At 36.0% G+C, this 27555-nt stretch overlaps 1 protein-coding gene and 1 long non-coding RNA gene across 6 annotated transcripts in view; one reads left to right on the top strand and one right to left on the bottom strand.

Moving 5' to 3' along the window:
- SFXN1 (sideroflexin 1) overlaps window positions 1-23646 on the top strand; it is a 34163-nt gene extending 10517 nt beyond the window's left edge. For all 5 annotated transcript variants that reach the window (XM_026696395.2, XM_087924502.1, XM_087924504.1 and 2 more), the window contains 8 exons: window positions 261-359; window positions 3050-3125; window positions 3889-3974; window positions 5519-5646; window positions 7962-8011; window positions 13202-13251; window positions 16043-16090; window positions 19230-23646. In XM_026696395.2, coding sequence (XP_026552180.1) covers window positions 261-359; window positions 3050-3125; window positions 3889-3974; window positions 5519-5646; window positions 7962-8011; window positions 13202-13251; window positions 16043-16090; window positions 19230-19326 — 634 coding nt within the window. In that variant the 3' untranslated portion in view covers window positions 19327-23646. The remainder of the gene's footprint in view (window positions 1-260; window positions 360-3049; window positions 3126-3888; window positions 3975-5518; window positions 5647-7961; window positions 8012-13201; window positions 13252-16042; window positions 16091-19229) is intronic.
- Window positions 259-10815, bottom strand: LOC148126942 (uncharacterized). The gene is made up of 3 exons (XR_015741753.1): window positions 10560-10815; window positions 3566-3645; window positions 259-3461 (listed from the first exon to the last, which is right to left on the bottom strand). It is a non-coding gene; the product is annotated as an uncharacterized LOC148126942 (long non-coding RNA).
- Window positions 23647-27555: the final 3909 nt, after the last annotated feature.

Genomic DNA, 27555 nt, shown 5'->3' with positions numbered 1-27555 from the left:
TTTCTGCACTTTGTGTAGGCAAACACCATTGTTCTGTGAAGTAATCCTTAGTTGTTTTGATAGTTCAGAATGAATTTGTTCAGCCCAAAATAATTTGATTCACTCTTGAGTTAATCTGATCAAATTACATTTAAAGGATGAAATTTCGTTATCATCTAGATAGATTTAATATAAATACACTACAGTATTTTATCTACTTTATCAGATTGAGCTCATATCAAACTTTATAAAAAAATTAATTGTCCTTTCCTTCTTCCAAGAACAACTCCAGCCGTGGTCTTCTGGCAATGGATTAATCAGTCCTTCAATGCCATTGTAAATTATACCAACAGGAGTGGAGATGCTCCAATTAATGTCAGGTAAAGCCATCAAGATGCACCAAGCAGATAATTCAAGTATGTTGAATAAAATATGCACTCTAATTTGAAGCTAGGTCTAATATGAAGCTTAACACGAACTGTGTAGAAAATATTGTGCCACTAGAATTGCTATGGATTTAAAAGTTGTTTCGAATTACTGTGATAGTATTGAGTCAGTATAGACCTGATGCTGCAGCTTTATTAATTTAATAGATTAATATTTAAAGAATCTCCCATAAAAATGAGAGAGAGAAAAGAGAAGCCATGGTAATTATCACCATGATACAGAAAGGAGGGTCAAAATCATTGTACATTTCAAGTTGTTTCAGATCTGCACACTACTGAGAATTGCATGCCCTGGAAAGATAGCTCTCTGCTTTTTCTGAATGGCTTTCAGCACTATAATGATAATGGATCATAAATTGCTTTGTTAAGATTATTATTAAATCTGCAATGTGGTCTTTCATAGAATGGCTTGACGTGACGACATATAAGCACAAGGTAAACTATAATGGGGTAAAATAGAAATGATGCTAACTTAATAACAGTAATATATAACAAGCATATAGTGCATTTAAAACATTTAAAGCCCTTCACGTAAATTATTATTAGCATAAAAAATGCTACTAGATGCATGACTGCCGAGTTATTCCTGTCTGGTACTAAACACAATTCCTTTGCATGTTGACCATCCCGCAAGATCATTTGCATTGTTAAAAAGACTAATTAGGTCACTAAACAATTCTAAGTCATTCGTTATGGATTTCAGCTGATGCGAATCAGAACACTTCAAAATGCCATGTGCAACTGACTGTTATAGTTTGTGATGTTCCTAACTTCAGCGAGAGTTTTGTAAATATTTGGTGATTTAAAAATATAAACTGGTGCCTGGGAAATATAGAAGTGGAATATAAAAGGAAACTGCTTAGAGATGTTAGACAAATAGGCAGGAGTTGCATTTAAATTTTGAACAGAGCAGCCTGGAGTGTATTGCTAGGAGCAATGATCTTCAGCAAGTCAAGGAACTATGCTTGAGCCAAGCATAGTTGGCTTCAGCAAGTCATCACCGCCATGTGTTTTTTTTTTTCTTGGAATTAATGCCAAGTCAATATTGAAGGTAGAAAGCACAGACTGAAATATTTTTTCCTAAGCGCAGTCTAATCTTAAATAGGAGCACACCAATAGTGGGGTTCAAATTTTTTTACTGCCAGTTCTGTGGGTGTGGCTTAGTGGGCATGGCAGGGAAAAGATACTGTAAAATTTCCAGTTAGAGGTGGTATTTGCTGGTTCTCTAAACTGCTCAAAAATTCTACTACTGGTTCTCCAGAACTGTTTGGAACCTGCTGAATACCACCTCTGGAGCACACCTTGAGCATGCATTGGCCTTGCAGTATTGTAAGGCTAGTCTGTCTCTTTCAGCTGTTGTGAAAATATCTATTATATTAAATCACTTTATTGAAAGTACAGTAGGTTTAGATTACTTGAAGCCACTTTCTATAGAAGATATAGCCAAGTATTGATGCACAAGCTGCAGGCCACACTTGGCCTTTGAGTTACAAGCCAGGGGATACACTCCAAGGAGACAAGGCTAGAACAAATTATAATCTAAAATGGTTAAAATTGAATTATATAGTTATTATGTTAACACTCCTCTGAATAATTTCCTCCTTCTGCCACCTAAAAATTACAATTAGGAGCAAACTTTGGGTGAGTACTAGGTGTCCCAGCAAAGGTTTTTCGGGGCCTCACATAGCTCTGGGTCTCAAATTATACAGCTCTGGTGTAGCTGTCAGTTTGTGGCTTCCTGCCACTCTTGGGAAGGTTGGATATGAATTGTCAATCCAAAAATACTCCTTAGATGTTTCCTGGACTTAAACATTAGATTCCTGAGAATGGATCTGCTACAGAGCCATGACATTTTAAAGCTCAGTGTAGATATCTTTTTTTCTACAAGTGTTATAGTGAAATCTAGTCAGTAAAAAATTCCAATAAATGTAAGCAAGTAAGAAAAGCACAAATCTTAATACAGGAAAAGTAGATTCAAGCTTACTCACAGTCACAATAATTCACTGGGTAACTGAGCTTTACACAACCTTTCAGCCCAACCTACCCTATAGAGGAGTTGTTGTGAGACTAAAATAAAGGCACATATATCCCATTGTTTTGAAAGCCTTCACGATGTAGCATACTTACATAACTAATGAATAAAACAGCATTAAAAGATCAACTAATAATTTCAGGAGATCAAATCCAAGAGAAGTATGTGAATTAAATTCCAAAAGAGGAAAAATCAATACTAACTGGAAGAAAAATGTATTTTATAATTCAGAAGTAATGCACAAAAAGAAACATATCCAGCTGACCAATTCAGGAGAGCTACGGTATTAAAAGTGTTTATGCTGCACAGATTAGGCAGATTCATAATAAAACAAGTAAGTCCATTAAGATAAATCAGTGAAAGTAGCATATTTTTTAAGGGCAATATCCACATTCTCCATTGCTTTATCAGTCCTATTGTCCTTGAAAAAGGACTTTAGAAACATTTTGTTGCCCTAGTTTATCTTTTGGCAACATTTGTATTGCTGCCATAAAATAGGTTGCATTGTGCCAGATATGTGTATAGAATCAAAAAATGAGATTTAGAGCATGTGGTTCTTATACAGATACAAACACTCCTATTTTTATTTTAGCCAGCTGGGAACGGCCTATGTTTCTGCTACCACAGGTGCTGTTGCAACTGCTCTAGGATTGAATGCACTCACAAAGGTATTTCCATTATTCTCTCCTTGTTTGAGACTATCGTGTAGATTGTTGTGAAAATGTTATATAACATCTTTCATATGCTCGAGGTGAACCATATTCATATATACAAATATAAATAGTAAATAAGTGTGTCATCAGACACAACTCCTTAGAGAATACAATTTGTACTGAAAATATGTAAGCAGCTGGTGCCCATAAATACTGAGTACAGTTGGCTCTTGAAAGTTATGTTACATTTTTGAAATCCTCCTTCAAATTGCCCTGTAGAAAATCCTCATGATCTATGCAGGGTCTGTATCTTTCATGTCCACTTCATGAATTGGGTAAAAAGAATCTTTCCTGTGAGAAAAAAAAAACCCACAAAGAATTCTGAGTAAAATTGTGACTCATTGATAGACCAAAGTAGCATAATTCTAAAATCTGTCACAAGGTACTGAATTTACAGTAACTGTTCACTGTTGCTTAAGTTCACTGTTGCTTCTGGGTTCATTGATAGTACAGTGTGTCTACTTTCAGAAAAATGCTGTGGGAGAAACTATCCTTAATTTCTTGTAAGGAAAAATATTTAAATACATTACTGAGAGACACTGTTACAACACATTCTCTGCTATTTTGATCTGCATTCTTCAGACAGCTGGTCATAAAATATTATTACTGTTAGACTTTTCACTGCTCTACTTCATGGCTTAAGTCAAAATTCTTAAATTAAAAAAAAAATTAACCAGGGTTAGCCATATTCAGGTGACTCTCTCTTCTCTTTCCACAGCATGTTTCACCACTTATAGGACGTTTTGTTCCTTTTGCTGCTGTAGCTGCTGCAAACTGTATTAATATCCCATTAATGAGGCAAAGGTAAGATAAACCTTCAGGGCTTCTTGGCAGCAGTTATCATAACTGCTTCCAATATAAACACACACACTAAACATGTTCGTATGAAATACGTCATTTTTAAGTTAAACGAAAAAGAATTTTGAAATGCTTGCCCCTACCTAATGCTTAGTTTCATTTTCTGTGGGAGGTATAACTCTCCAAGTTGCTTATGCAAGAGATTTTTTTTTTTCAAACTTTGGAAGCCAGGATGGTCTTGTCATTTAGATCTACCAGCAGCAATCGATCCAAGGAATGTACCTGTTTGCAAGGAACTGCTGCATGTGAGAAGTGGTGAAAGGGTATTCCAAAGCAACTTCACATAAACAGAAAACAATAAGGATTAAACATAGCAATAGCCCTTAGACTTATATACCACTTCAAAGGGCTTTACAGTCCTCTCAATGAGCAGTTTACACAGACAGCATATTGCCCCCAACAATCTGGGTCCTCATTTTACCCACCTCAGAAGGATGGAAGGCTGAGACAACCTTGAGCCTGGTGGGATTCGATCTGCCAAATTGTAGGCAGCTGGCTGTCAGCAGAAGTAGCTTGCACTCTAACCACTGTGCCTCTATATATAATATAATATCTAAAAGATACTCATGGCACTTTGCAAGGCACTAAAAACTGTTTTTTCCCATCTAGATTGGGCTCCTGATAGTATGGATAAACACATTTTGTGTGTGTGTGTATTCTCAGCTGTTACTTTATGCTAATTCTTTTGGTTTTAATTTCAAATGTTTTTGTTGTTATTGCTTTTTTATTTTAATTGTTAACTACACAGAGTCATGTATGGGTGGACATATTACTTAGCTGTTCTGCTATTGAAATTTGAGGAACTGATTTTCAATGTATCAAATCTGTCTTATTGACTACAGGTAGTTCTCAACTTACCACCACAATTGAGCCCAAAATTTTTGTTGATAAATGAGAAGGTTGTTAAGTGAGTTTTGCCCTATTTTTGACCTTTCTTGCCACAGTTATTAAGTGAACTACTGAAGTTATTAAGTTAATAGCACCGTTGTTAAATGAATCTGGTTTCCTCATTGACTTTGCTTGGCAGAAGGTCGCAAAAGGTGATTCCACAATCCTGGGGCAGTTGCCAAGGATCTGAATTTTGATCATGTGTCCATGAGGATGCTGCAATGTTTGTAAATGAGAAAATCAGTCATGAATCACTTTTTTCAGTGCCATTGTAACTTCAAATGGTCACTAAATGAATTGTTGTAAGTTGAGGACTACCTGTGTATCTAAAATCCATCTGTGCAATATCACAATGCACAAAGAAAAGAGGCTCGGCTTATGTCATGATGGTGTGATGCCAATTTAGTCATTCTGCATATCCTATGGATGCTGCTGAATTTCACGTACTATAAGGAATGACTATCACTAAAAGTTCAGAAATGATTATCAAATATTAATTTAACCTTGAAAGGATATTGATATGAACATTTGGAGTCCTTTAAGAATGAAGCAATCATCTTCTTCAGCTCTTCTTTTTTGTTTTTTCTTTTACAACCCAACAGGGAACTAAAGTATGGTATTCCCATTACAGATGAAAATGGGAACAGACTGGGTGAATCATCCAAAGCTGCTCAACAGGCCATTGTACAAGTTGTGGTTTCAAGGATCCTCATGGCTGCTCCAGGAATGGGTGTGTCCCAACTTGTATTAAGTTTAATGCTGATATTCTAACAAGTCGTAAAAATTAGAACTACTTCTGATACCATTTTGCTTCCCTCAGGAAAGTAACAGATAGCTCAATAGCAAGTACACTAGTTCAGGGGAGTCAAACTCAAGGCCTGTGGGCTGGATCCAGCCTGCAATGTGGTCAGATCCAGCCTGCAAAGTCGTCCTGGTCTACCCAATGTAAAGAGGAAAGATCAAGCCAGCCCAGTCTAACCAGTGCAAAGAGGAAAGATCAGGCCAGTGTAGCTTCAGCCCAGTCTAACCAGTGTGAAGACAAAAGATCAGGCCAGCGTAGCTTCAGCCTGGTCTATCCAGTGCAAAGAGGAAACATGCCAGCAGTTTGGGGAGTGTTGTCAAATTGACCGTGCCCAACCAGTTGCTACACCGACTCAGCTCCCAACCACAGCCCTGATGAAATTGAGTTTGACACCCCTAGAGTAGACAGCTCTTATAAGAAACGTGTACATGTGTATTTCATTTTGATATATCAAAAATCACTGCTTTTAATCTTGATTAAGATTCGGATTTATAAAATAACAGAAAACACTTTGTCATTTGAAATATTAAAAAAGAACTTTGAAGAGTGGGGCCAGAAAGTAGTAGCCAAATATCAACAGGGTCAGTAATGATGTCTGCTTCTATGGATAGGCTATGTTTAAAGGATGTTAATGAAAGAATGACTGATGTGAAACATATCTTGCTTGATGAAAAAATAGAATCAGAAATATTGGGTTTTAAAAGTATGGATTATGAGAAAGAGAAAAGTGAAAGTGAAAATACTAGTGACAGGCCCAGTAGATGTCATGAATAAGGACTCTTTACTGGATATTCAAAGGAAGCGGCTGAATTTTAAAAAATTAAAGAAGAACTACAATTAGTAAACCAAGACCAAGTTCATGTCTCTTTATTAAATTTACAAAAGAGGCTAATTACAGCCTTGAAAAAGCCTATGCAGTTCTTCATTTTGAAAAAAAATTTGAAGAGATCAACTCTTATAACAATATTTGAATGTATTAGAGATTACATACATACCTATATCCCTCTGGATACATGTAATAAGAAGTTTGCTAGCTGGTAGTCTAATATTCCTAAAAGTCTGTTTAATTTCCAACATTTTAATTTGATAAGAATCCTCTGTATTGCTATCCACTATCTTTCATTTCTTTAAACCACGTATACTGATGGATGAGCCTTTCTGCAAACCCTCAGATTTATAATCAAAACATCATCGAAAATACACCACCCACAGATAAGGCAGCTCTCAAAATGTTCTTTTTTTTTCTTAAGGACATTATTTGTTTTCATATTTTTTACCAATAAATAGTATTTTCCAAACTAAATTCCATTTTAAATATTCACAATTGACTTATATTTAAGTAGCATAGTTTTCATGGAATTTTGGTTTGGCTTTAACCGAAAATATGTATGAGTAATTTTAAAAAGTATTGTCATATATAGTCACAGATAAGCCAAACCCAATTTGGGGTGCATTTGAAGCCTAACATTCTCAGCATAACCGCAAATGTATATTTATTTGCAAAAACATATTTTTCTCTCTATATGAGAGTTATTTATTTAAAAGATTGGTATAGGCATCCATCTTATGCAGCAAAAATCTGGACAACTCATAAACAATAATAAAACCTAAAAGACCTTTTTTAAAAACCCTGTAAGAAACATAAAAGCTAACATAAAAAACTTACTAGAGGTCCAAACACAACTCATCCCTAGACATCTAGAACAAACTTTGGAACTCCATTTTTAATGTTTGCTTAGCCCAAATCAATCAAGTGCAAGATGAAAGTGTGTTCTCTGAAAGATATGGACCATCATCTACCATGCTAGTCTAGTTAAGAATGGTAGGTGGACATTTTTCAACTCCAGTATAGAACTGAGAAGAATGATTGGCCCAAAATCTTCTAGATAGCATCCATGCATAAAGGAAGACTAGGTTTTCTCACTCTTAATCCTGTAGTTGTAACCATACTTGTGTTCCCATATTCATATATATCTACACAGAGAGATAGAGGGAGGGAGGGAGAGAAAGAGATAGAGCAAGACTTACTAACAATAGGTTATGGTTAGTAAATTCTAGGGATTAGATTTCTTATGTTATTGGAAGTTGCTCTAAGGATTTGCTAAATGTTCTATTCTATCTATTTATATGTTTGAAGAAATGTTTAACTTTTAAGTCACCTGTCAAAATATTTTTATTCTTAAAGTAGCATACAGCATAGCATGAAATTATTAAGCACAAAACTTTTGCTTGCTGTCTTTTAGCCATTCCCCCCTTCATAATGAATACTTTGGAAAAGAAGGCATTTTTAAAGGTAAGCCTATGTTCCTAAAGAGATTTCTTTCCTGATCCATTTTATTTTATTACATTTAAAAGATTTATCTGGTTGCCCATCTTAAATAATTCTGAGTGGTTCACAACAACAATACAACCAGTTTCTATAAAACAAACAAAAAACAATAAAATAGTAAATGATAGTGTCTGAAATATTACAAAATAGCCTCTCAGAAATACATGCTGCAGTAAAATCTATAATTATTTCCTCTCATTTTGGGGGGAACATCTTGTTCATGAACACATTCAAAAACATTGTAGCATTTTAATTATTCCATTGTGTAAATTAGATCTAGTCCATTCTTTTAATGAGCAGTAACAATTTTTTGTTTACTGTTATTGGATGGCAGCTAAAGTACAGGAGCTTTCCACCCCAAATAAAAAACCTGTATTTCAAATCTATTTTAAAGCTGATAAACTAAGTCGAAATTTGACTAAGATTAGATTGAACCTGATGTCATCTGCTATAAAATACTGAGCATATTGCTACTCAAAGAGTGAAATTTCTTCATATTATCAGAAATTTCTTTGGGAAAAATAGTTGAAAGGAGAAAATTGCCTAAAATGCAATTGTTTCGTGAAAGAGGCATGAAATGTTCAGGCAGATTGGCTCAGCAGAACAATGGTCGACCACTCAGAGTGGCGCCTACACCCGGACCTGTTTAGGGAACTGTCGCACAGATTCGGGAGAGCAGTCCTGGATCTGTTTATGATGCCAGCAAATGCACAACTCCTGAGATTCTACTCAAGATTCCCAACACAGGGAATGGAAGGAACCAATGCACTCTGAGAAGAAGGGGTTTGCTACGCATTCCCCCCACTCCCCTTGATACCAAGGGTAATCAAGAAAGTGATAGAAGAGGGGGCGGAGGTCTTAATGGTAGCACCTCACTGGCCCAGGAGGTCTTGGTACGTGGATCTGGTAGATGTGTTGGTCTCTAGACCATGGAGAATTCCCCCAGACAAGGTAATACAGACACTCCAGGCATCCAGGAGACCATCAACCAACAGAATTTATGATGCTACTTGGAGAGCATTTGGAACCTGGTGTTCCAAGAAACAAATAGATCCAACCACAGTGTTAGTTACTCAAGTGCTGGATTTTCTCCAGGAAGGCCTGGAGAAGAGTTTAACCCCTAACTCCTTAAGGAGGCAGGTAGCAGCGATAGCTTCAGTGTTGGTTTGCAGGACCTCAGAGTTCCTCTCATGACAGCCCCTAATCTGCACATTCATCAGGGGACCAACCAATCTAAAGCCACCAGTGATACACAAGTACCCTACTTGGGACTTGACAAGGGTGCTAAGGGCACTCATGACTGAGCCCTTTGAACCGCTGAGGTCAGTAGGACTACCTTCACCCACCTTTAAGGTGGCCTTCCTAATAGCCATTACATCATCCAGAAGAATTTCAGGGGTGGCAGCATTATCCATGAGGGAGGACCTCTGTATAGATCACCTGAATAGGGAGTATTAAGATTAGACCCAACCTTTATCCCAAAGATCAATTCTATGCTCCATAGAGCACAAGAGTGAGTACTACCAGACTTCTGCCCAGAACCAGTCCATAGCCGAGAAAGGAAGTGGCACTCCTTGGATGTTAGGAGAGCTATACGCATTTATATTAAGAGAACAAGGCCCATTAAAAAAATGGAAGAGACTGAATTCTGAATTTAGAGTGAATTCGTTGGGACTAAGGGTTTCACCACCTACCATAGGCAGATGGATCAAGACATGTATCACAAAAGCTTATGAAAGCCAATTATTGCAATTGCTGGGTAACATAATGGCACATTCAACCAGGAGTGCAGCCACATCAGCGGCATGGAACACACAGGCCTCAATTGATGAGATCTGTAGGGCAGCAACGTGGTTGTCACCATCTCCATTCATCAGAAATTATAAACTGAATACATTTGCATCAGCGGAAGCATCCTTTGGAAGAAGAGTGCTACAAAGAGTTCACATGGAGATGGGGGCTCGGGACAAGGAGTTGGCCCACCCTCAGGACAATTAGCTTGGGTACGTCCCACGCTTTGGATTCTCCGATCCATACAACTGAGAAAGAGCGTTGGGCTTACCTGAAACGCATCTTCTACTTGTACGGGAGGAGAATCCAAATCCCACCCTTAGATAGTTAGTCCTCAGAACGGTCAAGAACGAGCACCAAACAACTCTCCAAGTCAATCATCAGCCTTCATCAAAAACTGTGCATGTGCAGTGGAAAGGAGGCTGGACTAAACTTTGATTGACTCCGTCTTTAAGCAAGGAAGCAGGAGTCAGCCACGCTTTCGATTCTCCTCCTGTACAACTAGAAGATGCGTTTCAGGTAAGCCCAACGCTCCTTCTGGAGAAGATGAATATAGATTAACTATACAAAAAGTATTAATAAGGATTATCAGGGAATGTTTTAAACATTAAAGCATTTTAAAATTTATCAAAAGCAGCTGTAAAATATCCTTATTTATTGTTATTATTACTGACAATAAGTACAGGAATGCAGTAATTCATTCAATGGTAATGCTAAATACCTGAAGTATTTCTATCTTCAGAAGAGCTGCCAAACATTTCCTTTTAGTTCCAGATTCACAATGTTCCATATTTTTTACATTTCTAGTTATTAGAAGATAACACAAACGTGTGCTGTAAGAAATAATAAAAAGATGATATTGCCATGTCCAGTGAAGACTTCATTGCTTATTGTGGAATTTAATTAGGCATTCTAATTTAGCAGCTTTTACATCTGAACGAACCCATTAGTGACTGTTACATTTCTTTTGACGCACTCTTAACTCTCTTTATGATTTTCTGGTCCTCCTCCTCCCTTGTCCCTTCTCTGCTTCATTGGCTATAAATTCAGGTGAATCATTAGTCTTCAGTTAGTTAATCATAAGACTTGATATCGATCAGTTCTAAATCCATTGAGCAACAGACTGCCTTTTTTAACAAGCTGCTTGGGCAAGCTCATTACTTGTGTCTATTGTTAACAAGCCAGTTAGTTCATTGAAGCATTATGGTCTTCATTTAATATGTTTCCATTACTTAATCATTAACCCCTGAAAAACTAGAACAGTTCATCCTTTGAAAAAAGGCAAGGATTATGTATTAAAATGCATTTCTAGAACCCCCATCACAGAGATAACATCTTTCCTCTTGTGACTTTGAGAATTCCAGCAATTCTTCATGCATTTCTTCATTGTGAACCTCACTGAGTATAAATTTGCTAAAGCTCCCCAAATATAAATTTCAGCAGAATGACACTAATACCATATTGTTCACTAATACCATATTGTTATTTTTGAATCAGAAAGTGTATTTGTTTTTTAAGTGGCCTGAATAGTTTAACTAAAGGTAAGTTTAATCTTAGAAGTCTATGGAGATTCTCAGTCATCCAGATCAGGTTGTCCCAAAAGTGCTTTTTTTCCTATTTTCCTAAGAGGCAACTACACCTTCTGATTTTCCTTTGAAGACATTTTGCTTCTCATCCAAGAAGTCTCTTCTGCTCAGAGCTGAAGAAGCTTCTTGGATGAGAAGTGAAACATCTTCAAAGAAAAACCAGAAAGTCCAGTTGCTATTTAATCTTAGAAGTTTAATCTTACATCTATTGATTATTAACTTACTTTGGGGAATGAGTTCCCTACATTTTCTATATAGGAAATGAATGCACATAATTCGTATTTTTGGAACTTTCTTTGAAATATTTTTAAAACAAAAGCATTGAGGAACACTAGTAAAATCAGAGTGTATAATTCTGACAACCATTTCCTCCTGATGGACCCATTCTACTTTTTTTTTTCTTGTTGCTTCTTTAGCAACAAGAAGAATTGCAAAGTTAAATGAAGCTGACTTTTTTCCCTTGGATTTTTATATTATCCAGAAGATATAGGAGTTATTGTATCTTTCACATTTAATGTCTGAAAAATGTAAACATTATTCATGCCAAGTTTACTCCTTAATTGTTTCCTCCTTAATTTACTCCTTAATTGGGAAGGCAAGAAGAATAATCAGGGGACTTGAAGGAAACCTTCTGAAGGAATATGAAGTAATTCAGTATGTTATACCTTGAGTAAAGATGATTGTGGGGGAATGTTATAGCTGTCTTCAAGTATCTGATAGGATGTTATATAAAATATAAAGAAGTCCAGAATGCAAGACACAGAAGAATGGATTTAATTTACAAGAAAGCAGATTCTATTGAAATGTTGGCAAAAACAGTTATAGAAAGTAGACACTGGAACCAAATGTATGAAATAATTGAGATAATTCTCTGCCTCCAAGCACCAGGCATCACTACATCAATGACATCTCCATTACAGCCTGGGTAGCAATATACCATTATAGACATTATCAATCTTACCCCAGCATTTTGTCAGCAAGATGTTATACAGATGAGCTATAGGTCAGGTGCAGGAATCTCAAGAGCTCTCTCAATAAGAAGTTGGTAACCCTAAAAAAGAATGCTGAATAACATCCCATGGATGTAATAAAGGAGGAAAAATAAACGTTTATCAACAACATGTGGCATGTACCCAAGCTTGATAATAATTTTGTTTTTTCTTCCACCGGTGTTCCAGGAATAATTTCTGGATGTTGATTTCTCAGAAAGCCTTAGTGAACTAAGGTGCCCCCTGGGATTAGCTCCCAGGAAGAAACAATTCAAGGGTAGTAATATCTACAGTCTCATTCACCTCCAATGGTCAGTTGATCATCAGGCACCAAACAGAGCTGCCCACCAGAACCCTGGGAAATTCCCTTTGAATCTGCCCCAGGATTCATTAGGTGCCTGGCATGGACTATCCCAAAAAAGTCTTGTGTGCCTGTTTACACTCTTATAAACCTTCCTCCTAACTTCTTGTAAATCTCTTGTCAATGTAAATCCAAATATTAATTTTCTTATTGCTATTTATCCCAGCAATGAAGTCATCATTCCAGAGCAGCAAAGAGAGGAAAAGGAAAGGTTCTAGGAGGCTATTGTTGCAACATCCACAATTTTTTTTGTATCAAAATGTAATAAAATATTGCAAGATCCAATATATTTGACTTCATTCATAATAAAATATTCTCAGTTAAGCCTTCATTCTTCCTATATTTTTGTATCATTTAAAGTTTGTATCCAATAACTATGTACATAAATTCAGAATGAACCTATCATTTTGCTTCTTTTTTTTAACAGAGGTTCCCATGGATGAGTGCCCCCATTCAAGTAGGATTAGTGGGTTTCTGGTGAGTAAAAATTTCAGAGGTGACCTGTTTGTATTTCTCATGCTGATGTTCACTTTTGTGTCATTAGTCCAGTTTATCCTTGACTTTGTTACCTTGAGGAAGTTTAAGATTTTAAGGCAAGCCATATCAAGAAAGCAATAGGAAGAGCATTTACTAAACCAGCTACTGAGAGCCGGACCAAAACCATGAATGGAACTTAAATGTATATTTGACTTCATCTAGGCTGAAGATGTTTGAAAAGGGGAGGAAACTTCACAGTGTTCACAGCAAGAGGTTAAAATCTGCTAAATAGGCAGTGCAACACCAGAGTCCAAGGCCTTTCCTTGCTTTTCTCAGATTGGGATGCTAGATTTTGATTGTGGGAGGGAAGAAATGATGGCCTACTGGAGGCAGGAAGTCTTAGTCTTAATTAGCTTTTGTACAAATTAAAAACTAAAAATTTCCAGCCCTTCCTTCTGAAACAGAAATTTACCCCTAAATCCAAGTTAGTTCTTTGCATTATCATTCTGCAGCTGTCAACTCCTGTCTTCATCAAATACAGCAATGTTGCTCCAGCACAAACTTGCTGCAGGGAAACAAAAGGTTTTGTGAAAAGTGAGAAATTGCAAAATAGCAACAACAACAACAACATAAAAAGACTTACAAATAAAAATAGAACGACTGTGGTAAAGGCAAGCAAGGGTAGTACCAATAGTAATAGGGGCCTTGGGTGCAATCCCAAAACAACTGGAGCACCACTTGAACACCATAGGCATTGACAAATTTGCCATCACTCAATTGCAGAAGGCAGCTTTACTTGGAACAGCTTCCATCCTGCCACAATATCTGTAACACCATCAAACATCCAGATTTGCCTATCTTAGGTCCTTGTTCAAGACTCAATAGATAGGCAAAATGCTAAACCCAATCTGATTGCATAATATTGCCAGATGGAGATTCTCTATGTTCTGTAGGGTTTCATAAATATCTATTTTGAGTATTTGATTTAGATATACCTTTGAGGTTCTTTCCAATTCCAAATTTAAAATTCTTTACTGTGGTCTTTGTTTTTCCCATACATGGGTAGTACACCTTTGAAGTTTGTTTGAATCTTAGAAATCTTAAGGGAGTACCTTGGTGGATATAAACAGCACCCAGCACATGACTCCTTCTGAATCCTTTTGGCATCTGACTAACCACTGCTATGGAATCTCTGCAGTTTGTGAAGTTCTCAATGCTTTCTAAGTTTGCTTGTTTGCTTGCAGACATTTCATGTCTTACCTAACTACATCATCATCCCTGTGGTTCGTTTATAAATGCCACAATGATAGCACATCTGTTCTAAGAATTTGTTTAATAGGATTATTTCTTTTCTGTACTAGCTCTGTTTTGTGATCTTGTGATTAAGACACAGGTTAGAAAGCAGAAGACTGTAGTTCAAATCCTGATTTAGCCATGAAAGCTGGCTTGGTGATCTTGGGCCAGTCATTCTTTCTCAGTCCAACTCACCTCACAGGGTTGTTGTTATGGGGAAACTAGGAGAAGAAAAATATGTTGAATATATTTGCCACCTTGAGGTTTATTTTTTATTTTTTATTTGAAAAAAATAACATGATACAAATAAATCAATACTTTCTGCCTCAATCATAATAATCTTGGGGCTATAAATATCTGGTCCAGGTATGCTAGAGAGAGACAGCATGGTTTGCTAAGAAACAGCTAAACATAATCATGATGTTTTGATAACTGATTTAATGAGTAAAAGTATATTAACCCAATTTATTCTTCACCACCAACCATGACTAAGTTCTATTGATTTATTGGTGAAAGCCAAAGGTAGAATCAAGGTTTTGTTAAGAATGGTTTATTTGGTGCCTCAACTGACTAAATCACAGATACTGTATAGCAACTGTTTGTTACAGTTCTCAAGAAGTGTCCATATCAATCCTATTTAGTGTCTTCTCATACCCATTTCTGGTCTATGACAATCAGCCTTTCAGACGGGCTCTGCTTGGTTCCTGGGCAAAAAGCATTGCCTTTACACAATAGAACCATGGATGTCATGGTTTAAATTATTGTGATCCTCTCCCTCCAACAATGAGGGGTGTGATTTGCTTATATTGCCTGGCAAGATGCCTATTTTCATAGATTGCTAGTACAATTGCTGCCCCTGTCCCTACTTTATAATGAATAATTTTACACACCTGTTTTTCATTGTGCCGTCCTTTTTAGCAATCATCAAATTTTATTCTTACACAGCTAAACAACAGTACCATTTTCAGATCCGCAGCCATGCTAACAACTTAGGGATATATCTGGCATTTCAAATTCCCCATCCAAAATTACGCTATTTTTTTTCCCTCCCACTTTTGTTCAACATTATTGATCTTCCATCTTCAAAGGAATTCAACCTTTGAAAAAAAAAGTTTTTTCTTTGATCACTTTATGAAAGCAAACTTTCCTCCAGGTCATAAGTTACCTATTAACCCACGTGTGTAAATCACAAGGATCACATGAAGAATTTCACACAATCTGACCTGCCACCCTACTTGGTGCCAGCTTCAGGAAGAGTGCTTGGCCCCCTCGACGAACCATTTTGTACAGATATTTCACAAGCAAATAAATAAATCGTGTGTGTGAATTCAGAGATGGAAATGAACTGCTAGAGTTAAGTAACCAGTTCTTATGACATTTGAATTAGTGTTCGTGTGCTAACGTGATAAACTCTTATTTCAAGAAGCCAAAGTTGATTCCACTTAAAATTATCCAAACTTTGAGTACATTAAAAAATACTAACTTTTGTCTTTTCCAGCTTGGTGTTCGCAACACCTCTGTGCTGTGCATTATTTCCACAGAAAAGGTATAGTTGCTTCTTTACTACTTTTTTACAGTGAGAGATATTATGCCGTGCAGACTATGAAAATGAGAAAATGTATTTATTGCTTTCCAAAAACTTCACAATTCATTCAACAGTCATGTTCCTCACCTCTGGGGAATACAAGTACTCTTAATTTCCAATGACCTGCCCAAATTTAGACCATGGTTTTTAAGAGTCATGGTGGCACAGTGGTTAGAATACAGTACTGCAGGCTACTTGTGCTGACTGCCGGCTGCCTGCAATTTGGCTGTTCAAATCTCACCAGGCTCAAGGTTGACTCAGTCTTCCATCCTTCTGAGGTTGGTAAAATGAGGACCCTGATTGTTGGGGGCAATATGCTGACTCTTTAAGCCGCTTAGGGAGGACTGTAAAGCACTATGAAACGGAATGTAAGTCTAAGTGCTGTTGCTATTTTTCAGTCCTAAATACACATTTTTCCATTTGTCCTTTTTCTATAACTTTATAACTTATAATAAAACCTTGGTTACTCAAGTAGCAAATCTGTCTTTTGCTCTGGCCTTCATACCTTCCTCCATTTCTCTGGTCATGACAAAGAGACATTCCATAAGTTATCTTTTATAACCTGAATGTAAGAAACACAAGAAGAATAAGTTTGAATGTAAGGAACACAAGAAGAATAAGCTATAAGTTTGCTCTACCCATAGCTTTTCCAGAGGTTATTTTCGGATCCTGATTTTATATATCATATATCATAAACTTTATATTAATTTTAGCTAGGAAGGCCAGCAATATCACCCATAGAGACTTCCAATGGAAGAGAATACTTGGAGTTCAGGGTTGAACTGTGGGATCCTTGGTGCTCTGAACTTGGTTGTTTTCTTGCTGACATGTTATTACCCAACTAGTTAACATCATCAGGGAGGGAGATTTGCACAGCCCTTATTTATGTATTTATTCATTTATTTATTCTTCATATTTCTTAACTGCCCATCTCCTTTGGAGAAGGGCTGTGGGTAGTGTACAATATCATCAATAATATGAAAAATTAAAATCCAAGTAATTTAGAAATAAAAGTTTTAAAATTATAAAAACTACATTTTAAAAATTTCAGAATGTTCAAGTTTCAGAAAGTTCAAAATGCAGTAGCTCACACAGTTTTTCACAAGCCTGAATTGCATCTCTTTTGTGGGAGCTGCACTGGTTGCCAACATGCTTGCAGGTGCAGTCAAGGTGCTGGTTACCACCTTTAAACCCTACATGGCTTGCGAACTGGGTTATTTGAAGGACCGCCTCTCCCCAGTTACATCTACATTGCACAGCAGGAAGTAGATATGATGGGACCTTCTCACTGATGGAATATGGAATATCGTCACTCCAGAGATATATTGGCTGCCACACTTTTTCTAGAAGCTCCTAAAAATTTAGTTCTGTCAGCAAGCCTGGGGCCACCACCAGACTGCTATGGGGCTGATAAAGTGGCAAGTCTGATTGTATTAGATGCCCATCATGGATGTTTGTCATGGATGGTTAATGCTGTAAATCTAAATTAGGCAGCCATATACATTTGTTTAAAAATAAATATACTATGTTGATTATATTATGACATCCTAGGTTCTTGGAAAGAATTCCCTGTATGAAGAACCTGAAGACCAGCAACAGCTAGAGAACTGGCAGCTGTGATTTCACATTGTTGTATATATAATAGTAATAGTACACTATGGTAGATAGCTGAGTAGTTTTTGAAATAGTATTTTTTTAGAAAATATCACCAGTAGATGGTGCTGTGATACTGAGTGCCATAATTCCATCTACTGTACTGATAGAACACATGCTGCAATTTTTCTTTTCTTTTGAAACAGAACATGTCATAACACAACAAACTAGAACTGGCAGTAAGCAAGTAAAATGGAAAAAAATAGAATTAAACATCCAGGAAAGGAAGAAGAAAGCTATTAGGATGAATTGGAGAGAAAGTTTAGATAGCATGTTGACGTAAAAGGCTTGGGAAGAGTCAGATGGAGAGAGAGAAAAAATGGAAAAAAGCACATTAGAAAAAAAAGGCATGTCAGAGAGTTATTGGGGTGGGGGGAATGACTGGAGAAAATGGAAAATGCAGCCAATGGAGAAAAACTTGGCAAAATCCCTTGCAGGAGGAATAGCATCAAGAATAGATAGAGGGTCAGCAGCAAGCAGAGGAAGAATAATGAAAGGGTAGATCAGTTTGGGGAGGAAAGAGAGTGGAGACATTTTCAGTAAGAAAGATAATTGGTGAAAGCCTCAGCAGGAGGGGAGGCAGGAGAAAGAATTGGGAGAAAGGAATTGGGGTGGGAATTGGAGGAGCACAAACTGTTCATAATGGCAAAACAGGAGATAAAAATTGGTGTCACCAGCTGCAGCAGATTTTTCTGCCTGACTGCATGCAATCTGGAGGCCAACACCCTTTCTGCACTTGGAGGGGCTCCTCCCATAAATAAAACCATTCTCCACTGTGCTGCTTTTGTATCCCAGAAAAGGGGACTTCATGCTTCTGGGATGTCCCTTTGTTTATACCAGAATGGAGATTCATGAGAAAATCCTTTTTTCCCTTCCTTTTCTTTTTCAGCTATCAGGTGAAGCAACCTTCTCCTCACCCACTCCAAATTCTGTACATTTTAAAACCTTGAGAGAGGAATTGGAGGTTGTGAGAAAAATCAACTTGGTCAAATACCAAACCAAACCCAAAAAACTAAAGATTGACTCTGTTCAACCTCAGAATAGAAATATCTCTCATATCAGTTCTAATAACTTTTATTTGTAGAAGGGGAGACAAATACAGTACCTAAGAATACATTTTAAAGGCCTCGTATAATACATGATCTTCTAGCTCAGCTTTCACATACAAGGGAAATCATAATGGTTTGTTCTGATACATTAAGATGCCATATCATATAAAATTATATGAAGATAACTTAGCAAAATAGCATATGAAATATCTTTTCTGTAACTCATTCTGATAATATTGAAGAAAATATTAATTGGAAAACAGTAACTATTGCGCCATATTTTAAAGGATTATAAAATGTAAGATATTTCCTGGGGCATATGACATAGAGTAAACAAATGGATTAAGACTTCTTGATCATGGATAATATGTTATGTCTTTGTTATTTTTTCTTCCTAGTTCCATGTCCGTAACTCGTCTGGAGCCAGAATTACAAGCTAAGATCAAAGAAATGAGTCCAGAATTGGATCGGGTATATTTTAACAAAGGATTATGATTTATAGAAGACAACTAGGGTGATTTGTCCTACAATTATAGCTAGATGAACTTATTTTAATTGAATCTACTTAGTTGAAGCAATGCAGTCCTGAGGCATTCTTTCAATTATTGTATAATATTGAACACTGAGATTATTTAAATATCATGAGGAAATTTTCATAATTATGGTTGAAAATTCTGACAATTGTCCAATTCAGCTGCAAATATTCAAAATGGTTTACATTAAGAATTACTTATCAGTCAAAATTTTAATTCCTTTGGAAAGTGTAACAACTTCAAGGAAATCAGACAGTGTTATCTTAAAGTAATGACCTACCTTATTTTTTTCCCACTAAAAGAAAGTCAATAACAAATTCATTTCCGCTATTACATTTGAAAATACAGTTCAGATGACAATTATCTATCCAATGATTTCTTCAGAACCCCAGAGAGTTAACTTTGTGGTATCCCCTTGACATATAGATCTTAGATTTTCTTATTTCACTTATCTAATGTTTGAATGGGGAAATAATTATGATAGGTGAGAGGGAAAGATATCGGTGCTGCAGAAATTTGAAGCTTATTTATTAGTTGACTCCTGCACTTCTAACATAAAAAACCTCTATGAAATTAGATAAACTCTGCTTGGAGAAACTTCTACTTAGAATATCCTCGGTTTACTAAAATAAAATAAGGTCACTAAGCCAGGAGTTCCCAAACTTTCTTAATTCACAGCATCCTTGGTGTCTCGGTAATTTTTTTCACAGTGCTTCTGGTAGTTCCCAAATCATGTTCAGGTAGTCCTCAGTTTACAACCATTCATTAGGGACTGCTCAAAGTTACAACCACGCTGGAAAAAAGTGATTTATGACCGTTTTTCCACACTTCTGATGTGATTTGTCACGTGATCAAAGTTTGGACACTTCACAACCGATTCCTATTTATGGTTGCAGTGTCTCAATGCCATCTGCAACCATCTGACAAGCAAAGTCAATGGGGAAGCCAGATTCCCTTAACAACCGTGTTGCTAACTTAACAACTGTAGTGATTTATGTAACTGGCAGGACAGGTTGTAAAATGGGGCAAACCCATTTAACAACTGTCTTGTTTAGCAGTGGAAATTCTGGGCTCAACTGTGGTCATAAGTCGAGGATTACTTTTTTAGGTAGTCCTCGACTTGCAACCATTCATTTAGTGACAGAGTTGCAAGAGCATTGAAAAACGAACTTATGCTTTTCCTACTTACGACCATTGCAGAGTCCCCAGGATCACATGATCAAAATTTGGATGCTTGGCAACTGATTCATATTTATGACGGTTGAAGTGTCCTGGGGGTCACATGATTTGGTGACCTTCTGACCAGCAGAGTCAATGGGGAAGCCAGATTCAATTAACTGCCATGTTTCTCATTGAACAGCTGCAGTAATTCACTTTAACAACTGTGACAGGACAAGTCGTACAATGGGGCAGAACTCACTTAACAAATGCTTCACATAGCAACCTAAGTTTTGGGCTCAATTGTGGTTGTAAGGTGAGAACTAACTGGTACTGTGGCACCTGGCTCAGTTTTTAATGAGTAGATAATCCCATGGTGTTGTTTCTTAAGTAATAAAACATCCGTGTATTAATTGGTTAGCAAAATACCCCCATGGTGCCCTGTGAATGCACTGCCATGCTTTGGGGTGCCATGGTGCACTGTTTAGGAACCATGGCACTAAGCCATAAAATAAGCACTGAGAATATCTGCTACAAATGATCTTGTAAGTCAAGTCTTGAAGCCTATCCAAATGTTAAGCAAGGCATTCTCCTGTCAGGACAATACTACCTCCCCATGTATGATGCATCATCATGAAGATGGCATTTATGAACATGCCCTGCACATACAAAGCCAAAAAAGAAACCCTTGTTAATTCTCCTAGTTTAAGAAAATGCTTTCTTGGTTAACATTTTAATCAGCTTTGCATCCAGCAGCAATGGGCAGGAATATCCTATGAATTCATATGAATTCTCAGTCATTGTGCACTCATGGGTAACTGGTGACATTGGCCAAATTCTGCAAAACCTCAAGCTGTTGAATTTATACTTTTTACCAATACATTTCTGTGATCTTATCTATGATGTTTCCCCAGAAATGAATAGTACATATTATAAGATCATGTTCTTGTATTTGATGATTCTCAAATTCCTGTGATAGTCTGTTAAATACACAGAAACACGAGATGGCTAAATACTATTTTCAGAATGTGCTGCTTTATCTTATTTTTTATTCCCAAAGGAGGTGCTATACATCAGTTTTTAAAAAACATTGGCAAAACATGTATTTATAGCATTTTTAATCAATTTCCTACTTGATTTCTGCTAGTTAATATGCTTTGCTATATACTGTAGCTATAGTACAACAATCCTGTGCAGTAGGGTGCTATGTTTCTCATTATAAAGACACAAGAAAACAGATAATAAAATAGTGACTTTTTTAAAGTCACCCGGAAAGTCTAATACTGAGTTGAACCAAAGTCTTGATGCAAAGTTGATTGAAACATTTTAATTATTCATTTGTCACAAATTCTGAAAATTATTTCTCTGAATGTTTCCACTTGAATTTCAGCATGCCTGATAAATCATAGATTAATGGTATTTATTATTTAATGTACGTTCTCCCATGTGTAATATCACATTGGAGACCTTTGTACTTGTATGACTAGATCTAGTTCTGTACTCAGTGAAATTGCTATTCAGGATAAACTTTGGCCTTTGTATATATCCAAAATAGTACACTATACACAGTAGACCACTCGTAGCATAGCTAATACCCAGATGTATTAGACAGAATATAATCTATTATTATTATTATTATAAAACATTGAAATGTGCCATATAACAGAAGTTTACTTAGTGGCAGATGATTCTTAACTTGGAATGGAAAGGAAAAAAATAAATGTTTTATTTGAACACCTACTTTACAAAGCCACCTAAGCATTTATATTTACAGCTGGTAGTTTATCTTGAGTTCCTCAAGGTAAAATAAAGAACAGGGTAGCATAGCATTGTCTAATTTTCCACACAAATCATAGTCACAGGAAAATTAGCTAACTGGGTATATTGTTCATGTCAGATTAAGATGAGACTATTAGCTAATTATTAATAGCTATTAGCTAGTCCTGTTTAAGTATTCGTTATGTTCTCTAAATATTCTGTTCTGCTGGTGGTTCTTCTAACAAATGTGAAAAGGATTTCCTGAATTCAAAGAAACTGTCTCCAAGACAAATTTGTTTATAAGCTTGGTTGCTGTTTTTAAAGACTTCTATGTCTCCTCATACAGCTCTGGATTTTGTACTGCCTGTTTAGGCTACATCCAGAACATTTGCACTTTCCAGTCCATGTCACGCTCTGATATGAGTGGCATGCATGAAAAATATTAAAGATCACTTGCCTTTAAACAAGAAATATTGTGCGTGTGATGGGGAAAGGAAGGGAAATTTTGCAGCCTGAAGACTGTGCTACCTACCTGTACTTTGATCTCAGAGATTTCTGCTACTGCAGATATCAATTTTACAACCATCTGATTATATCATACCTACTCAGCAATTGGATCCCATTTTGTTTAGAAGGGGTTGATTTCTTCATCAAGAGGTGTAAGCTGCAATTATTGACCTTGCTTCCTTAGCAAAATAATGGCAATAATTATTTTTGAAATGTGAACTTTAGTTAATTGCTAGTAATTATAGTTCACAAGTAAAGAAACTACAGGAAGGAGATTAATGATACAGTCATCTGTTTAAGGGCTGGATTTTTATTTTTGAGAGAGAGATTTCTGCAACGGTTCAGGAGATGTGTTTTGTTGATATCACTTGAAAATATGTCATGTGACTTCAGTGTGCTTAGAAAAACTGGGTATTCGCGTGTGGCATGCTTAAAATAATATAGAGCACAACAATCTTTACTTGTGCATTTTGTTTCTAGGATGAAAAAACATTATTTTATTCCTGGAACACACATATTTAAAACAAATTAAGTATCAAAGGGTTTTGTTCATTTTTTAAGCAGGAAAACTACATTTTTTTTCTTTGTAATGTTTAGCAGAACAAAATAATATTAGTATCAGGAAATTTATACTGATCTAGTAGAAATGTTTTTTTTAATATTTCCAATGAAGTGCAATAAAGATACAGAATTAATTAAAAGAGTAACTATTAATCTTGTCCAATTTTAGAAAAAGAATCTGGATTATACTGTGATTTGCATACTTTTTCAATACAAGTATTAGCACAACATCTTGCCAGAATTGGTGGTATTGCTTAAAATCAGTTGGATGAGATATTAAAATTGATAATTAAAATGTCATGCTCTCTGTGTGAAATGTACTTTCTGTAAACTTTGTATTTGAATATGAATACATAAGAATGAGATACATGGATTATAAAGGTATACATGAAAATCAATTGCAGGCTTTCTCCTTAGCTGTAAAAAGAAAAAATCTGCAATTTATACATATTTGAAATTGAAATATAATACTGTATCATCTGACAGATAGCATACAGATCAGTATGTCCATTAGAGAAGCATCATTCTTTGGTTTGGAATTTCCCACATCACTCAGCTGCAGTTCTAATTTTCCATGTATTTTTCCTACAGAAATAATGTAGTTACTTTTCTTTCTGGAAAGATCATGCTTTTGGATAAAACAGTGGATTAAAATTATGGAACTTGATTGGTCAACATTAACTTTTTAAGCAGCAGAATCTGTAATTCAGGGGTGGAGTGACCTGAAGCTCTAATATGATATGAAGCCCTCAGTACACGTTCAAAAGTTCTTTTTAAGTTATTAGCAAAATCGGTGATATTTAATCTTTCTAAACATTCTATCAAAAAACATTTACATCTAGATATAAAATTCTTTTTTCAGAGTAATATTTGTACAACTATGGACAATCTGTTACTATTTTTGTCATTTAGTAAAAATTCCCAAGATAGTGTATCAGCCTTGAGTTCTGGATCTCATTTGTGCTACATGTATTATTGGGAAATGCTAGGAAAAACTAATCTGTCTCTTTCCTAGCAATTGCTATGTAAGGAGTATGATTACACCATTTACCCAGGAAAAAAAATTCTCTGTGCCAGGTACACCGTAATTCATGATAAACCAATTTTAAGATGTGCATGTGTGCAGGAGGAAGGATGGTTAGGAAGAAATTCATTTATTCTATTCATAATTTGTAAGGAAAACAAATTACACATTTGGAAAGGAATCACTGTGAGATGAAGAGCCAAGCTGATGTATCATGCGTTTTTCCCCAATGCTGGTCCAGTGTTTCCCTTTGGAGAGCATTGGAGGCTCTCCAAAGGGGAAACACTGGAGGTGTTATTGAGGAAGAACACTAGATGGCAGTATTTTCCACAGCACAAGCGTCCCACAAAACTCTTTTATGGCTTTTTTTATTTCTGATTTCCCCAATTACTTAAGGAAATAATTCAGAGTTCTTTCTTCTAATTCTGAATGCCTGATTCCTTCAGCCAACATATGGACTCAAGGTGAAAACAAATGCAGCATCAAGACCCTTTTTCCATAATTTTAGCATAAGAAACATCCTGCCCCATGCATTTATTTATACTTTGTAACTTTACAGTATAACTATGGAGGATTTGACTGTGGACCTGAATTTACCATCTTAAGGATTAAAAAAAACTGGCTAACATAATAAGGAAGATGGGAGGATTGAAACAAATGAAAATTGAAAGCTTGAATGTTGTTATAGTCAGCAGTTAGTTTGAGTTCTTCCTTTTTAAAAAAACATATTTTTATTGTTTACAACTATAAATATCAAACACAGTGCGACTGTTCTGGCATCATTCTGCCATACACACAAAGATATTACTGAACCATTAACATTCATATTAGTATATTCACAATCTAAGTCTATTTGTCCTAACTATTTTTGTTCCGACCTTTCCCTCTCTTCTGCAATCATTGATAAAACTTATTCCAAGTATCATAATATTCTGATTCCCCCTTATTTTTCAGTTCTAGAGTTAGTTTATCCAGTTTTGCACAAGCCAGTATTTTTCTTATTATCTCTCTTTCTGGTGGTGTATTTTCATTCTTCCAATATTGTACATAGACCATTCTCGCCTCTGTGAGTACGTGTATGATTAAATATGTTATGCCTTTGGTGTGACCTGTATTATTCCTAAGAGGAATAGTTCTGGCTTAAATTGGATATGTTCTCCCACCATTTTTTCTACCCATGTCTGAATCTGTCACCAATATTTCCTTGCTTGATTACATGTCCACCACATGTGGTAGTATGTACCTGGTAAATCCTTACACTTCCAGCATTTTGGTGATGTCTCTAAACATTTTAACAAGTCTTGCTGGAGAAAGATGCCACCTGTAGAACATTTTGTATAAATTTTCCTTGTATGGACTTCCAGTCTGAGCTTCTTCAGCGATAGACCAAAACCTTGTCTCTGTGAGGCTTTGATCCGTGTGCGCCGCTGGAGCGCCCAGTGCCGGCTGGTTTCAGGGCTAAACCACCCCATAGAGGTGGTGAAGAACCCTGCCAGGGTTGAGGAGAGCCACATCTCCCTTTCCCAAAGGTGGTTGCAGCAGTGGTCAGAAATAGCTACCACAAAGAAGAACTCGACCGGAAAAGAATGTGCAGGAGGAAGATAAGAAGAGAAAGTTTTGGTTGACCGGGTCAAACAGCAAAAGCAACAAATAAGGTACCCTGGAATTGAAGCTGTTAAAAACCAATAACATTGTTCCCTAAGAAGATTTTTAAGCTGCAAAGGAGAGAGAAAGGGGAAAAGATTTGTTTTTTTCCTTTTCCTATACTGACAGCTAAGAGACTTAAGCAAGAAATTGGAAAAAAATCCACTTTGACATCAATAGGCATTTAATGCTGAAAATAAAAAGTCAAAGGGATAATAAAGATTTCTGGATAATTAAAAGCTTTTGAAAATAGGAAAGGAGAGAAAAAGAATAAAAGGGTAGGATCTGGAAGGGAGGAGACTGCCTGGAATTAAAAAAGAACTTACAGCAAAATCTCAACAAGAATTCCAAAAGATACATTCTAACTGAAATATCGCAACAAACATCCCAGGAAGAGAAAGTTGAAAAAGAAATAAGAAGATATAACTCGGGACTATCTGGATTACTTGATGATTTCTGGATTCTTTGTTATTGTTTTGAATGAGTAAAATCAATTTAAAACAGTTTTAACAGTTTAAAACTGTTTAAAATGACTCCACTTTTAGAAGAACTGAAAATGGAACTTAAAAAGTACAAAGAAGATGCACAAGAAGGGAGAGGTTCTTTTGGCTTCGTATTTCAGTTTTTAGAAATGGAGAATTGGAATTATGAGAAACAACAAGAAATGCCTGCAGAACAAGAAGATTGCGACAAAGAAGAAGCCACTTTTAATGAACAAGTAATCTTAGATGGGGGAGAAAAAGGAAAGGGGGGAAAGAGAATGGAAAGTTTAAGATTGGGAAAAACAACTCAAAAAAAAAAAAGAGTGAAAAATAAGTGTAAAATCAGAAAGCAACAGAAGAGGGAAATGCAGAAGAGAGAATTAGAACTAGAGAGATAAGGGGGTAAAAAGGGGAGGGAGAAAATGAGAGGGAAGAAAGGAAAAGAAGTTATAAAGGACAGAAGCAAAATATAGAGAAACGGCCTATTTAGAGATAATGGGTGAAAATTTAATGGAAAAGGGGATTCTGCAAAGGTACATAAGATAGTATGGTTATATTAGAAGCAGAAATAATTTTAGAAAATATGAAACAATGTATGATTAAAATGTCTGATAAAATAGCTATTGTAATTCAGTGGAATGCTTGTCAATAAATAAATTTAACAAAAAGTATATTTAATGATTTATAAAACATGTGAAGAGAAATAAGGGAAAAATTAATTATGAAGATTATATGTGTTTTTAAGGAAGTATGATATTTAATTGAAAAGTGTTAAAGATGTTAAGATTTTAATGATTATTAATGATAGAACTGAAATGGAATGGAATGAGGGTTTATAATTACATATATTTACAATCTTAATTTTTCTTTTTTAAAGAATATAGTGTGTATTATAAGAATGTACCAAGCAGAATTTGATTGGAAGTTATGTATTATGTATTATATTGAAGGACATAAACTTAAGGTATATGTTGAAGTTTAAATAAGAGTTGAATGGATGTAATTAAAAGATGTAAAGGTGTCATACTCCAATTAGTAACTACAGGAGAAAATTTGT

Source organism: Pseudonaja textilis, chromosome 2, assembly GCF_049901715.1.
Source record: "Pseudonaja textilis isolate UNSWEBS1 chromosome 2, rPseTex1.2, whole genome shotgun sequence".
Lineage (NCBI taxonomy): Eukaryota > Metazoa > Chordata > Lepidosauria > Squamata > Elapidae > Pseudonaja > Pseudonaja textilis.
The sequence above is the reverse complement of the archived record's forward strand: the minus strand, read 5'-3'. Positions and strand labels throughout refer to the sequence as shown.